The sequence below is a fragment of the Ahaetulla prasina genome, chromosome 13, assembly GCF_028640845.1.
Source record: "Ahaetulla prasina isolate Xishuangbanna chromosome 13, ASM2864084v1, whole genome shotgun sequence".
NCBI classification, from domain to species: Eukaryota; Metazoa; Chordata; class Lepidosauria; order Squamata; family Colubridae; genus Ahaetulla; species Ahaetulla prasina.
Window position 1 is genome coordinate 20896755 of NC_080551.1, and position 15746 is coordinate 20912500.

Sequence of the window (15746 nt, forward strand, 5' to 3'; positions counted from 1 at the left end):
TTTGCAACGTCCTTCCCCCAGGAATGGGGATTTTGCAATATCCTTCCCCTGCCACGCCCACCAAGCTACACCACGCCCACCAAGCCACGCCCACAGAACCGGTAGTGGGAAAAAATTGGATTTCACCACTGCCGCAAAAGGATCCTGCTCCTTAAATTCTGCTCTTTAAATTGATCTTTTCTCTCCAAGAATCTCTCCCAGCAATGCAGAATCAGTTAAGGGAGAAGAAAAGCTCATTCAGTGTTGGAAAAATGGAAAGCATGAAAACAACAACAACAAAAGAAAAATAACCGTGCCTTGATTTTGTTTGGTAGAAGAAGGGATAGAAGCAGACTTTGGCAGGTTTTCAAGATTCAATTATTATACAACAATAAAGTGGAATTCCAGAAGTCCTTGCAATGCTTGGAGCTCCGTAAAAAACCTGCAAACCCTGCAAACCCCCACAATCCCATAATTTTAGACTATGTGCTCAGCAGGATGGGTGCGTGCCCCCCCCCACCCTGTACTGTAAAACATGCTGATGTTTCAACAGCAACCTTGGAGTTGCTCGGCTGATAGTTACACATTAAACAACGCAACTCTCGGATAGCTTGAAAAAATAATCGGAAGGCAAATACACTTGCCTGGGTAGAATAAAGCCCAGGAAAGCTCAAGATGGATCTTTAACAAAGGGGCAATTCATTCAGGTACGGTTGAAATTGCCAGACTTGAAATGTTGGGTTTAGAAAATTTAGAACTACGCCGCCTTCGGTATGACCTAAGCATGGTACATAAAATCATGCTACAATGTCCTACCTGTCAATGACTACTTCAGCGTCGACAATACACGAGCACACAATAGATACAAACTTAAAGTGAACCGCTCCAGACTCGATTGCAGAAAATACGACTTCAGCAACAGAGTGGTCAACCCTTGGAATGCACTACCTGTCTCTGTAGTTTCTTCCCCAAACCCCCAAAATTTTAACCTTAGACTGTCTACCGTTGACGTCTCCCCATTCCTAAGAGGTCTGTAAGGGGCGTGTGGTGTAAGAGCACCAGCGTGCCTACCATCCCTGTCCTAATGTTCTCTTTAATTGTATTCATTTTATGTATTCAATTCATGCTTATACTTAAAAATATATTACCTAATACGTACTTGACAAATAAATAAATAAAATAAATACCTCAAGACGAAACAGCCATGTACAGTAAGCAGGGAGGAGAAAAGGCAGGAATCTACTCTACAAGATCTTTCCAGGGGACAGATAAGAAAGGTAGGTAGATCGAGGAAAGGGAAGAGTCGGAATACTACAAAGTGTGGAATAAATTATATGATTGGTTAGAAAAAAGAAATCAAAATAATAAATTGGAATGTTCACCTAATTAAGTTAAAATTAGGAAGTGTAAACCACTGAATTGTGTTAACCGGATTGGTAAATAGATACCAATGTAAATATAGCATGTAGAGGATCGATTGAATAAGAACAGAGAATAGATATTTATGTCGATACGGCAAGCTGTAAAATAATATATGATGTAATGTTATGTCTGTTATGGGTTTTTAAGGTGTTTTTGTTTTTTGTTGTATTTTTCTTTATTTTGTTTTTAAAAGTTACAAGTTTAATAAAAATTATTTTAAAAAGAAAAGAAAAGAAAGGTAGATAGATCAGAAGGAACCAAGTCAGTAAAGAAACAAAGAAAATATGTTCCCAGAACAGAAGAGAACATAGTATAACAGAGTTGGCGAGGACCTTAGAGGTCTTCTAGTCCAACCCCATGCTTAAGCTGAAGAGCCTATACCATACTTTGTTTTGCAAAGCTGGCTGAGGAACTCTGGGAGTTGAAGTCCACAAATCTTAAAGTTGCCAAGGTTGGAGACCCCTGCTCTAGACCTCAGCTTTGCTGGCTGAGGGACTCTGGGAGTTGAAGTCCACAAGTCTTAAAGGGACCAAGGTTGGAGACCCCTGCTCTAGACCTCAGCTTTGCTGGCTGAGGGTCTCTGGGAGTTGAAGTCCACAAGTCTTAAAGTTGCCAAGGTTGGAGACCCCTGGCCCATACCACTTCAGAAAAATGACTGGCCAATCTTTTATTTAAAGCCACCAGCGTTGGAGCATCCAGAATTGGATGATCTTGAAATTTCTCCCAGATGTATGTGTCCCGAAGGTGTTTTTCCAAAAGGCAACTGGACTTTCTTTTCTTTTCTTTTTGCCTTAAAAGTGTTTCGCTTCTCATCCAAGAAGCTTGTTCAGTTCTTCCTTTAACTGTGCCGGTTCTTACTTATATGATGATGATGAGTCATAATTTTATTACCGTAGCATTCGTACCTAATATTTATAGAATGTGTCCTGGGAGGCTGTGGCATGACAAACGAACGCCAAATCTGATGAATATACAAAAATTGCACATCGGCTTGCAAAAATTACTATCATCAAAGGGCAGCCGAGAAAATGATAAGGACCAACACAAACATGTAATCAAAAGCCGAAGAATGACCTTTACGCGTTTCAATAATCGCTCAAGGAGAACACAATGCGGCAAAGCTTCCTTGCAGAATTTTATTTGCGTGTTGTAGGTGCCAACTGCGTAACCGTCAACTTTGGACAGTGGAGATAACAACCAGATCCCAGAAGTACAACCCAGTAGTTCCATTAAATGTGGGGTGGGTGGGGTGCGACAACTCCAGAGGACTCACTTAAACACACCCCATATCAGTTTTTAGATGCCATAATGTCTGATAGACTTTATGCTTGGGTGCCACCCAGATAATAAAGGTTTCTTAATCTCACAGCCCAACCTTGTACCTTCACATCGGTACAGGTAGTTCTCAATTTAGGGCCACAATTAAGTCCCAGATATCTTTTGTTAAACAAGACAGTTAAGTGACTTTTGTCCAGTGGTGAAATCTGAACTGGTTTGCATGCACAATTATTATTATTATTTATTCAATTTTTATACCGCCCTTCTCCCGAAGGACTCAGGGCGGTATACAGCCAAGGTAAAACAAACAATATAATATACAATTTAAAATACAAATTAAAAAACTTATTATATAATTGGCCTAAAACTCTGGAACATAAAAAACTAAAACCCATTAAAAAATAATAATAAAAATTTAAAACCAATAAAATTTAAGCCAGCCCCGCGCGAATAAATAAATGTGTTTTCAATTCGCGGCGAAAGGTCCGAAGGTCAGGTATTTGGCGTAAACCCGGGGGAAGCTCGTTCCAGAGGGTAGGAGCCCCCACAGAGAAGGATCTTCCCCTGGGGGCCACCAGCTGACATTGCTTGGCGGATGGCACCCTGAGAAGTCCCTCTCTGTGTGAGCGTACGGGTCGGTGGGAGGTGCACCATGCACCAAATATGAGGTGCGCGTGCGCAGTGCAATCCAAAAGAAGGCCTGGGGTAAGTAGAACAGTGCACGGGGGGGGGGGAGGGTGGTGATCAGCTGTGGGGGGGGGGCGATCTTTTTTTTTTTACTTTTAAAAGCATTTTTTTTACAACCTGTTCGGCTTTGCTGGCTGAGGAATTCTGGGAGTTGAAGTCCACCCGGCTTAAAGTAGCCAAGGTTGGAGACCCCCTGCTCTGGGATATATTATCAAAGTCACACAGATGTGATGGAGGTCGTAGAAATTTGATAATAAGTGAATACAATAAAGAACATAACTCATCTGACATCAGCTGGGAAGCCCTGACCTACACAGGTAAGAGATGCAAAAGCGATTTGCAGCCCTGCAACCCACCAAGGGGAAAGCTGCAAAAAGTAAATATTTGTGTGTTTACAGGACAACTAGATTTTTCCCAATGGGACCTAATCTGAGATTGTGGTTTCTTCCAAAGCTGTAAGTGACAATGAAGAGAATGTGTATGTAATACAGGGTGGAATGTATATTTCCATCCTGAGCAAAGTGCCTTGAACTTTAGCAGTGTGTTGGAAATAACAGAATAACAAGAGTTGGAAGGGACCTTAAAGATCTTCTAGTCTGACCCCCTGCCCAAGCAGGAAACCCTATATCAGGGATCCCCAAACTTGGCAGCTTTAAGACATGTGGACTTCAACTCCCAGAATTCTCCAGTCAGCTATGCTGGCTGGAGAATTCTGGGAGTTAAAGTTCACAAGTCTTAAAGCTGTCAAGTTTGAAGACTTCTGCCCTAGATCATTCTGGAAAGTGGCTGTTTAATCTCTTCTTAAAAAAGCTTCTAGTGATGGAGCACCCACAACTTCTGGAGGCAAGCAGTTCCACTGGTTAATTGTTCCCACAGTCAGGAAATTTCTCCTTAGTTCCAGGTTGCTTCTCTCCTTGATGAGTTTCCACCCGTTACTTCTTGTCCTGCCTTCAGGTGCTTTGGAGAATAGGTTTGAAGCCCATCTTCTTTTGTGGCAGCCAAATGCAAAGCCAAAACCCGCAAAATTCTTAAGGATGCAGGGAAAAATAATCATTATAGGGATGGAAAGGTACAAAGCATCCCTAAGTGGTGCTTCTGGACTCTGCAGTACCGTTTAAAAGTCATTGCCAGCCTCTGCAAACTATCTATTGTCCAAAAAAAAAAATCCAGTTTAATCCTTTCCATCCTGTTCTGCAGCGTAACTCACCAAAGGTGGCGCTGTGAGAGGCGGGCATGAATCCCCATTCGAAGAAGCGATGACGTCAGGGAGCGTAGAAATGAAGAAGGTGGTTGCCAAGCTGTTTCCCCAGCGCCTGGGTGGCTCGCCGTGATCGTATAGTGGTTAGTACTCTGCGTTGTGGCCGCAGCAACCTCGGTTCGAATCCGAGTCACGGCAAGGGTGCGTTCCTTTTTTTTTTTTCCCCCCTCTCCCCTTTCTAAATTCGGATTTGCAGCATTTAATAACAAAGGGACTTCCTCTCGGCTTTTAAAATTATTCGACAGTAAAAGAAAAGAGAAAGGCTCTTGCAAACTTCAATGCACCGATGAAGCCCAGCATCGGGAGTGGGGGGGCGGGAAAGGGTTCCAGCAGGAAACCGGTTCTAGATTCGGAGTGAATTGCTTCTGAATGTATGTTTTGAGTGCATTTGCTGGAGGTGTCGTTGTAAGCTTGCTGGAAAGCAAGGCGCAACACCCTCGCCTGCATTTTGCCCAAGAGATGAGCATTTTGCTGTTTTTAAGTTTATTTAACCCATTTAAGGTCAATGAATAGAAATAGGAATAATAGAAATAGAATAGAATTTTTATTGGCCAAGTGTGATTGGACACACAAGGAATTTGTCTTGGTGCATATGCAGTGTACATAAAAGAAAAGATACGTTAAAGAATATTTCATTTATTTTATTGGCACTTCCAACAAATACATATGTAATAAAAATATGTTGCTGTGTTTATATGATACAAGGGGCATTGCACATACACAGATGAATATGGGGCGCCTATGCTCGTGGGGCCCATGGGCAAGTGCCCATCAGACCCATAGACGGTCCTGCTAATGAACTCTCAAAGTGAACAAACCGCATTGGATAGAATATTAGATGGAAGAGAGATGATATAGATAAATAGATAGGCAGGCAGGCAGGCAGGCAGGTAGATATAGATAGACACAGATTAGGTAGATGATAGAGATAGATAGATAGATAGATAGATAGATAGATAGATAGATAGATAGATGGATGGATGGATGGATGGATGGATGGATGGATGGATGGATGGATGGACGGACGGACAGACAGACAGGCAGACAGATAGATATAGATTAGGTAGATGTTAGAGACAGACAGACAGACAGAAAGAAAGAAAGAATTTATTGGCCAAGTGTGATTGGACACACTAGGAATTTGTCTTTGGTGCATAGGCTCTCAGTGTACATAAAAAGACAAGATACATTTGTCAAGAATCACAAGATACAACACTTAAGTCACAGGGTACAAATAAGCAATTGAATCATACTAGGAAACAATCAATATAAATTGCAAGGATACAGCAACAAGTTACAGTCGCAAGTGGGAGGAGATGGGTGATAGGAGCGATGAGAATTTATTATAGTGTTGCATTTACGGCTGGCCTGTCCTGGGTCGCTCAGACCGAACCAGTCCAGCATGATGGACATGGACCCCTATTTGGGATGTTCAAGTATTCCCCTATCAGCCACTGCCGATGGCCGGGCCCCATGGAACTACCGCCCGCCTGCAACATCTGGCAGGAGGCTTTCTTCTTCTGAGCAGAGGCTGAGCAGAGGGGTGGGTGAGGGGAGGAGAGGGAGACTACTCCGAAGTTGCGAACTACAGCTCCCATCATCCCTCACTAAGAGCCCGCCCGCCCGGGGCTGCCGGGCCTTGTAGTCCTGCAGCATCTGGAAGGTAAAAGGCGGAGGATGCGGGTTTAAAGACGGCGTTGGGCGCCTGGGGGAGAGAGAGAGAGAGAGAGACAATCCAGGCCGGGCAAGAGCGAGCGAGCGAGCGAGCGGGCGAGCGGGCGGGCGGGTGGGTGGGCGGGCGAGGGGTTCCTGGCCAGCGGGCATCCGCGGGGGAAACCGAGCCGGGGATCTGCAGCGGAGCAATCCAGCCGGGATCGGGGATGGTGGCGGTGGAGCCGGCCGGCTAAGCCCCCGGGCCCGGGGTTGAAGGTCCGCGGGGAGGGGGCCGCCGCATCATGGCTCGCTGGCTCCGCGACCGCCTTCTCTTCCGCAGCGCCAAGCCGGAGCCCCCGCAGCCGGACTACGCGGCGGGTCCCGAGCAACCCGACCTGCTGGCCGCCTACCGCCTGCAACGCGAGCGCGACTTCGAGGATCCCTACGGCGGAGGCTCCGGCACCCCGCCGGCCGCCCCCCGACGCTGCCGATCGCCTCGCCGGAGGCTCATCCGGGTGGAAGCGGAGAGGGGGGCGCCCCCCTCCCCCGGGATGGGGGACCCGCCGGACCCGAAGGAGAACAAGGTCTGGCGGAGGGAGGAGGGGGACTTCTGGGGTGGAGGAAGGGCTGAGCATCCCCGCCGCGCGCTTCCCCCTGCAAGGAAGGGAAGGGGTCTTTTCTCCCGCGGGGGGACGGCGAGGGAAGACCCCTTTCGCCTGCCAGGGCTGGGGGAAGAAGCGGTGAGTGGGTGGGTGGGGAATCCGCGTTGGTTGCTTTGGGTGGGCTGCGCCCAGGCTGAGCTGTTCGGGATTCCAGCCTCCATGGGCCACTGTTGAAAGCGAGGGTCTGTGGAGTTGGTCCTGGGGAAACACCTCCCTGTCTTTGATGCGCGCACACACACACACACACCCGTGTTGGGGGAGAAAGGAGGAGGGATGGTGTGGGTAGGTGTGTGTTGGTTTGGATGTATTGGAATTCATGCGTGGATGATGGGCTTTAGGGCAGCTCAGGAAAGCAAAAGAAAGAGGAGGCATGCTAAATTAAATAGATTGGAGGGGTGGAGGAGAAGCTGGGGAAAAATCCCCAAATTAAATCAGGTATTTTGTTTGCATTGTAGAAAAGCCGAAACACACAGGAGGGCTGCATTTAAATGTATGAATTAATTAATGGTAGCTGTTTCTCAAAAAAACAAAAAAACAAAAACAAAATAATACCCCATAAACCAGGGGTCTCCAACCTTGGCAACTTTAAGCCTGGAGGACTTCAACTCCTAGAATGCCCCAGCCAGCTTTGCTGGCTGGGGAATTCTGGGAGTTGAAGTCCTCCAGGCTTAAAGTTGCCAGGGTTGGAGACCCCTGCCATAAACCCCCGTGGCCTCAGATTCTAAATCGTCCTTAAAACACCATTGCCGGGTTCACACCCGGTAGCTTGAAGTGATGGACTGGTTCACACAACATGCACAGACAACCACGGAGTTGCAAACCGCTCAACCTTCTTTTAGTGTTTTGTAGATAGAATAGAATAACAGAATTGGAAGGGAGCTTGGAGGTCTTCTAGTCCAACCCCCTGCTTCAGGAGGAAACCCTACCTATACCTTGATCTTTTAGGTTTTGTAGATTTTAGAGATCCTGTTTTTTGGGCCTTTCTTTTGAATATACAAGCAGAAATAGGGGCTCTGTGAATAGAATTGAATAGAATAGGAATAGGAATAGGAATAGGAATAGGAATAGGAATAGGAATAGGAATAGGAATAGAATAGAATAGAATAGAATAGAATAGAATAGAATAGAATTCTTTATTGGCCAAGTGTGATTGGACACACAAGGAATTTGTCTTTGGTGTATATGCTCTCGGTGTATATAAAAGAAAAGATACGTTCATCAAGAATCCTAAGGTACCACACTTAATGATAGTCCTAGGATACAAATAAGGGTACAAATAAGGGTACAAATAAGCAATCAGGAAACAATCAATACCATTATAAATCGTAAGGATACAAACAACAAGATTACAGTCATACAGTCATAAGTGGAAGGATGGGAACGATGAGAAGATTAATAGCAGTGCAGATTTAGTAAATAGTTTGACAGTGTTGAGGAAATTATTTGTATAGCAGAGTGATGGCGTTCAGAAAAAAACTGTTCTTGTGTCTAGTTGTTCTGGTGTGCAGTGCTCTACAGCGTCGTTTTGAGGGTAGAAGTTGAAACAGTTTATGTCCAGGATGTGAGGGGTCTGTAGATATTTTCACAGCCCTCTTTTTGACTCATGCAGTATACAGGTCCTCAATGGAAGGCAGGTTGGTAGCCATTGTTTTTTCTGCAGTTCTAATGATCCTCTGAAGTCTGTGTCTGTCTTGTTGGGTTGCAGAACCAAACCAGACAGTTGTAGAGGTGCAGATGACAGACTCAATAATTCCTCTGTAGAACTGGATCAGCAGCTCCTTGGGTAGTTTGAGCTTTCTGAGTTGGCACAGAAAGAACATACTATAGATTTTGCCTCCACTGTTAGCGATTAATTAAAATATCTCTCCTTGGGTGGCTGATGAATGAACAAGTCACTTTTTTTCTCGCTTAGATCTCAAAATCCTCCTGTGTGGCCAGGACAAAATAAGTCAAATTGGATCTTCGGAGTTAAAAGACATCTTGGCTTGGAGGGTCCTTCTTCTTGGTCCCCAGGCCAAAGTTGGTCTTCTCCTGCTACTGCTGAATCCAATGGTCCTTTCCTTTTGTAGATGACCATTCTGCAAGACTATTCAGACCCCTTCGACACAAGGCAAGAAACTCACAGCCAGATGCAGGAGCAGCAAAGGGATAGCAATGAAGGCTACATGGAACCCTTCGAAGCTCAGAAGCTCCTGGCTGGTATGAGAGATGTTTTGATTGATAGAAGAGAATATTGGTAGCTCGGGGTTGAACTGTGGGGTCCTTGTTGCTCTCTGAACTTGGTTGCTTTCTTGCAGACCCTACTAGATAACATCATCAGTGCTAGAAGGGAATGGGGTTTGCAGTGGGAAGATGAAGGAGATGGTGGTGGTGGTGGAGGAGGAGGAGGACTTGTAAGGTCCTTGGTGCTTTCTGAGCTTGATTGTTTTCTTACAGATTTTTCATTACTCAACTAGTTAACAGCCTCTGTGCGCTGATGGTATTATCTACTTGGGTCATGAAACGTCAAGAAAGCAAACCCTTCTAGCACTGATGACTGTGGGGACCTTGGTGCTCTCTGAGCTTGGTTGCTTTCTTCCAGACATTTCATGACCCTACTAGGCAACATCAGCAGTGCTAGAAGGGAGTGGGGGTTTTCGGAGTGGAAGAGGAGGACTGTAGGGTCCTTACTGCTTTCTGAGCTTGGTTGCTTTCTTCCAGACGTTTCATTACCCATGTAGGTAATACCATCAGTGCACAAAGGCTGTTAACTAGTTGAGTAATGACAGGTCTGTAAGAAACCGATCAAGCTCAGAGAATGCCAAGGATTCCACAGTTGTCGTCCTCCTCTTCCTCCTCCTCGTCTTCCTCCTCTTCTTCCTCCCCTCTCCTCCTCAAACTCTTTTCTCTCCTTTTCCTTTTCCTTCTCCTTCTCCTTCCTCTTCCTCTTCCCCTCTCCTCCTCAACCTCCTTTCTCTCCTTTTCCTTCTCCTTCTCCTTCTCCTTCTTCTTCCTCCTTCTCTTCCTCCTCCCCTCTCCTCCTCAACCTCCTTTCTCTCCTTTTCCTTTTCCTTCTCCTTCTCCTTCCTCTTCCTCCTCCTCCTCCTCCTCTTCCTCCTCTTCTTCCTCCTCTTCTTCCTTCTCTCCTTCTCCTTCTCCTTCTTCTTCCTCCTTCTCTTCCTCCTCCCCTCTCCTCCTCAACCTCCTTTCTCTCCTTTTCCTCTTGCTCCTCTTCCCCTTCCTCCTCCTCCTCCTCCTCCTCCTCCTCCTCCACCACCACCACCACCACAACAACAGAATGTCCTTCCAAGATGCTACGAGAAGTTCTATTTGGAGGGGAGAGTTGGTGTCGTGGTGCATTGCATAACCAGGCATGGGAAGTCTTCAAGCGGACTCTCTTCCCCTCTTTGCAACCTAGAGGTTCAGAAGAATGGATCCAAGGAAGAACTGGCCGTTCAGAAGCCTCTGCACTTGTATGACACGCCCTACGAAGCCCCTGAGAATGAATCGGGCCCAGAGGACAGGCCTTCCTCTCAGCCTGCTGTCTCCTGCCGCTACTCGTGGTTGCCAGAAGATGATGAGAGGCCTCCAGAGGAGTATGACCAGCCCTGGGAGTGGAAGAAGGAGCGCATCTCCAGAGTCTTTGCTGGTAAGCCAAGATAAGAAGCTCCACCCTTAGTTAGTGCCATAAGGACCAGTAGAAATACAGAGTTCAAATCCCTCCTCTTCTTCCTCTTCTTCCTTCTTCTCCTTCTCCTCTTCCTCTTCCTCCTCCTCCTCCCCTTCCTCTTCTTCCTTCCCCTCCTCCTCCTCCTCTTCCTCCTCCTCCTTTCCTCTTCTTCATTCTCCTCCTCCTCTCCCTTCCTCTCCTCCGCCTCTTCTTTTTCCTCCTCCTCTTCTTCTTCCTCCTTCTCCTCTTCCTCTTCTTCCTTCTCCTTCCTCTTCCTCTTCCCCTCTCCTCCTCAACCTCCTTTCTCTCCTTTTCCTTCTCCTTCTCCTTCTCCTTCTTCTTCCTCCTTCTCTTCCTCCTCCCCTCTCCTCCTCAACCTCCTTTCTCTCCTTTTCCTCTTGCTCCTCTTCCCCTTCCTCCTCCTCCTCCTCCTCCTCCTCCACCACCACCACCACAACAACAACAGAATGTCCTTCCAAGATGCTACGAGAAGTTCTATTTGGAGGGGACAGTTGGTGTCGTGGTGCATTGCATAACCAGGCATGGGAAGTCTTCAAGCGGACTCTCTTCCCCTCTTTGCAACCTAGAGGTTCAGAAGAATGGATCCAAGGAAGAACTGGCCGCTCAGAAGCCTCTGCACTTGTATGACACGCCCTACGAAGCCCCTGAGAATGAATCGGGCCCAGAGGACAGGCCTTCCTCTCAGCCTGCTGTCTCCTGCCGCTACTCGTGGTTGCCAGAAGATGATGAGAGGCCTCCAGAGGAGTATGACCAGCCCTGGGAGTGGAAGAAGGAGCGCATCTCCAGAGTCTTTGCTGGTAAGCCAAGATAAGAAGCTCCACCCTTAGTTAGTGCCATAAGGACCAGTAGAAATACAGAGTTCAAATCCCTCCTCTTCTTCCTCTTCTTCCTTCCTCTCCTTCTCCTCTTCCTCTTCCTCCTCCTCCTCCTCTTCCTCCTCCTCCTTTCCTCTTCTTCACTCCTCCTCCTCCTTTCCTCTTCTTCACTCCTCCTCCTCTTCCTTCCTCTCCTCCGCCTCTTCTTTTTCCTCCTCCTCTTCTTCTTCCTCCTCCTCCTCTTCCTCTTCTTCCTTCTCCTCCTCCTCCTCCTCCTCCTCCTCCTCCTCCTTTCTCACTTTCCTCCCTCCCTCTCATGAGGCATCCCTGGTTAGGTGTCGATCAAAACAGGAATATAATGGAGGTCAAAACCCTTCCACCAATTTGTTCATTCCCTCCTTAACCTCCCTCCCCCCTCCCCCCCTCCACCCCATTGCAAGAGACATTGCCCGTAGCCTAAGGAATCCACAGCTGTCTCTCCACCTTTCTTTCCTTTGGTATGAGTGGGAGAGGTCCTGAGAATTGGACTCAGATGGTCTTCTCCCACCCAAGGTCACAAAAGGGCTACCAATCTCCTCCTGCTCTCTGAACATCTTCCGCCACCCGCTTCCTCCTGAATTTTTTCCCTCTTGATGCCTTATCCAGTGGAGATTGAAGGGATCAAGGACTTGCCGTGGCCTCCTCCAGTGGGACAGCTTGATGGTTCAACTAACCACGTGGAAGCCGAGAAACACCTCCTTCTTCAAAGTCCCAGCTCCAGAGATGCTCCTCCGGGCCTCCAGAATGCTAGTACCAGCACTCCGGACTCTTCTGCTTTGTCCTGTCCTCTGGAAGTCAATAGTGAGTAAGCCAATTGTGTGTTGGGGTTGGGGGTGTTACAGTCCTTAAAATACAAGCTTTGCTGGCTGAGGGACTCTGGGAGTTGAAGTCCACAAGTCTTAAAAGAGCCAAGTTTGCAGACCCTTGGTATAACTGAGCACATAGTTTTTTGCCAAATGGCAACTGCACTGTCAGCTATAGGTAGTCCTCGCTTAATGAACCGCTGATTAACAACAGAATTGGGACTTTGTCCTGTGCCCAAAGGGGTCTCTTTGCAGGAAAGAAGGGGGAGGCGGGGAAGTCAAGCTCATTGCTACCACTTGCTCAAAGCTATACACAAACATACACACACACACAGGGGTGAAATCCAGCAGTTTCTGACCAGTTCTGGAGAACCGGTAGCGGACATTTGGAGCAGTTCGGAGGACCAGCAAATACCACCTCTGGCTGGCCCCAGAATGGGGTGGGATGGAGATTTTGCAATATCCTTCCCCTGGAGAGGGGTGGGAATGGAGATTTTGCAATATCCTTCCCCCAGGAGTGGGGAGGGAATGGGGATTTTGCAGTATCCTTCCTCTGCCACGCCCACCAAGCCATGCCCACCAAGCCACACCATGCCCACCAAACCACGCCCACAGAACCAGTAGTAAAAAAAATTGGATTTCACCACAGCACATACACACTTTTCACATGCGAGTGTCAGGCCCAAAACCAGGAGCGACACATGGTGAATCCAGCTATGTTCCAAACCTATAGACAGAGTCTTGCCAGACTAAAAACTCTTCTATCTGCATCTACAATATAATCTGGCACCTACTGAGAAGGAGCTGTCTTCACCCTCTTTCTCTGACACATGATATCAGGGCTCAGTTGCCTCTTCCTCCTCTGGATTGCACCCATTCCCTCTTAGGAATCCACCTCCTCACTGTCTTCTATCACATCATTTGTGCACTTTAATTCCCAGAATTCATCAGCTACTGTGTGTGGACTTCAAGTCTCAGAACATCCCAGTCACCATATTTGAGGCCCAAAACCAGAAATGACACGTAGCAGTTCTTACCCAGCTGAGTTATTTATTGTTCCACACCTATAGACAGAATCTTGCCGGACTGAAAACTCTCCGATTTGCATCTACGCTATCCTCTGGGAACTATTGAGGAAAAGCTGTCTTCACCCTCTTTCTCTTACACAAAATATCTGGGCTGAGTTGCCTTTTGTTCCTTTGGACTGCAGCCCCTCCTTCCGGGGAATCTACCTCCTGGCCTATCACGGTGTACACTGTGTCAAAAAAGGGGTGGGGGTCTCAGTTGTCAAGATCCTCTTGCTCCTCCCACAGATACCCCTGTCTTGGTCAAATCCTCAGCACATTGGTTATATGTTTCATCTCATTCACCCCTTCCCATAATCCCCCGGGGCCTGATCCTGCCTTTCACTCTTGTCCCGCAGCCGCGTCCCACAGCTCCCGCTCCACCTTTCACATTCCATTATGTGCTTCTGCTCCAAGGTGCAGCCACGGTGAGAAACCATGTGCCCATGTGCCTAGAGGGAAAGAGCACCCCCTGCTGGTTGAGCCCAGAGGATGGGGCAGCTTTTGGCGAATATGTCAATCCTGCACTGCCACTGGAGAGCCAAGCGTAAGTAAGCTGATTTAGAGACCACCCCACTTACACTTACCCCTAGGGAGACCCTGAGCTATTTAGAGGAATCTCTTCTTTGCATATTTCTTTTCTGTTCTTTTTAAGGAGCATTTTAAAAACATTTTGTCCATTTTTGGGGTTTTTTTGTGTGTTTTGTTTGCTTGTGATTCTTTTATTTTTCAGGATTTGTATTTTTTTTTTTTGCATTTATATCCCGCCCTTCTCCGAAGACTCAGGGCGGCTTACATTGTGTTAAGCAATAGTCTTCAACTATTTGTATATTATATACAAAGTCAACTTTTATTGCCCCCCCAACAATCTGGGTCCTCATTTTACCTACCTTATAAAGGATGGAAGGCTGAGTCAACCTTGGGCCTGGTGGGACTTGAACCTGCAATATTGCAAGCAGTTGCTGTTAATAATAGGCTGCATTAGCCTGTTGCGCCACCAGAGGCCTAACTTTTAACTTTGCGGTGGGGTGCCTAGAGGTGGAGCTCTCTCGCCTCACGATCAGGAGGCTGTGAGTTCGATCCTAGGTAGAGGCTGTTCTTTCTCTGGGCACGATGAGAATTATCTGCGGAACAAAACTCCGCACTGGCGACAGGAAGGGCATCCGGCCAGTTAAGCACTCAGCTTCATTCAGTTGCCCCGACTCCACCCCGCAAGGGATTACGATGGAACAAAAAATTGTATTTTAACTTTTTGAATAATTTAAAAAAAAAAAACAGGGAAAAAAAGGGGGAATCTTTTCTTTGCAGGTGGTATCATGGGACCTTGAGTCGGGTGGATGCTGAGAGCCTTCTCCGACTTTGCCGGGAAGCCAGTTACCTGGTTCGGAACAGTGAAAGTAGCCACGATGCCTTTTCCCTCTCCCTCAAGTGAGTGCAATCATACAGACCGTTCCTCCTCTTGGTAGGAGGGGGTGTCACAATCATTAAAGAGAATGGCTGGCACCAGGGGTGGGCTGCTGGGGGTTCGGGAGAACCTCTAGCTAAGATTCTGTGCAGTTCAGAGAACCCCCCAAATCCCACTCCTGGCTGGCCCCGCCCACCCCCACCCCTCCCAGGAATCCCCACGCGGCCCGTTTTGGTTGCAAGTAAGTGCAGGGCGCACACAGAGGCTCGGGGAGGGTCAAAAATGGGCCTACCAGACGTTTGGGCCCGTTTCCAGGCTCCAGAGGGCCTCTGGAGCCTGGGGAGGCCATTTTTAACCTCCCGGAGGCTCAAGAAAAGCCTCGAGAACCTGGGGAGGGAAAAATGCCCTCCCCACCCCACCCGTGGTGCAGGAGACCGACTAGGCCACGCCCACCATGGCCATGCCCACCCAGCAACTGGGCAGGGAACCCCTTTGAAGCCCACCCTTGGCTTGCAACCCTGATCGCCCCTATGTGCTGTTTTCCTCTTCTTTCTCTCTCCCTAGGAGCAGCCAAGGGTTCCTTCACATGAAACTCTCGCAGACAGAAGACAACAGGTTTGTCTTGGGCCAGCACAGCCCTCCCTTCAACAACATCCCAGAAGTCATCCACCACTACGCCAGCCACAAGCTGCCCATCCAGGGGGCTGAACACATGTCCTTGCTCTACCCGGTCTCTACTCAGCCCTCCAGCTGTCTGGCCGCAGAGCAGTGACTTGCACTGAAGGACCCAAAAGCCACAGGTTGGAGGTGGGCATGAAAATCCCAGGTTGGGTGGACCATTGGTGGTCCACGGGCTCTTGTTGCATGGAGCAGGCAGGAAGCACCTGAGGTTGGAAACCGTTCATTGGTGGACCAGAGGTCTGCAGATCCAAGAATGGTTGCATTTTATGCTCTGTAGTTGCCAATACAGCCACACCTTGCATGTTGGACTCCAAAGCATTCTTGAAGGGT

General features: G+C 47.7%; 1 protein-coding gene and 1 non-coding gene across 4 annotated transcripts in view; both read left to right on the top strand.

The window, feature by feature from the left end:
• The first annotated feature begins 4690 nt into the window (after window positions 1–4690).
• Window positions 4691–4762, top strand: TRNAH-GUG (transfer RNA histidin (anticodon GUG)). Its single transcript has one exon. It is a non-coding gene; the product is annotated as a tRNA-His (tRNA).
• Window positions 4763–6174: 1412 nt separating this feature from the next.
• The window catches only part of SHF (Src homology 2 domain containing F), a 10584-nt gene continuing 1012 nt past the window's right edge, over window positions 6175–15746 (top strand). Inside the window, exons 1-8 of one of the 3 annotated variants that reach the window (XM_058156233.1) lie at window positions 6175–6287; window positions 6618–6861; window positions 9009–9138; window positions 11176–11406; window positions 12070–12264; window positions 13748–13877; window positions 14639–14758; window positions 15300–15746. The exon at window positions 15300–15746 is cut by the window's right edge and continues 1012 nt beyond it. In XM_058156233.1, coding sequence (XP_058012216.1) covers window positions 6829–6861; window positions 9009–9138; window positions 11176–11406; window positions 12070–12264; window positions 13748–13877; window positions 14639–14758; window positions 15300–15507 — 1047 coding nt within the window. In that variant the 5' untranslated portion in view covers window positions 6175–6287; window positions 6618–6828 and the 3' untranslated portion in view covers window positions 15508–15746. Of the gene's footprint in view, window positions 6288–6435; window positions 6862–9008; window positions 9139–11175; window positions 11407–12069; window positions 12265–13747; window positions 13878–14638; window positions 14759–15299 lie in introns of those variants that run through there. The other 2 variants (XM_058156231.1, XM_058156232.1) reach the window with 2 other exon arrangements.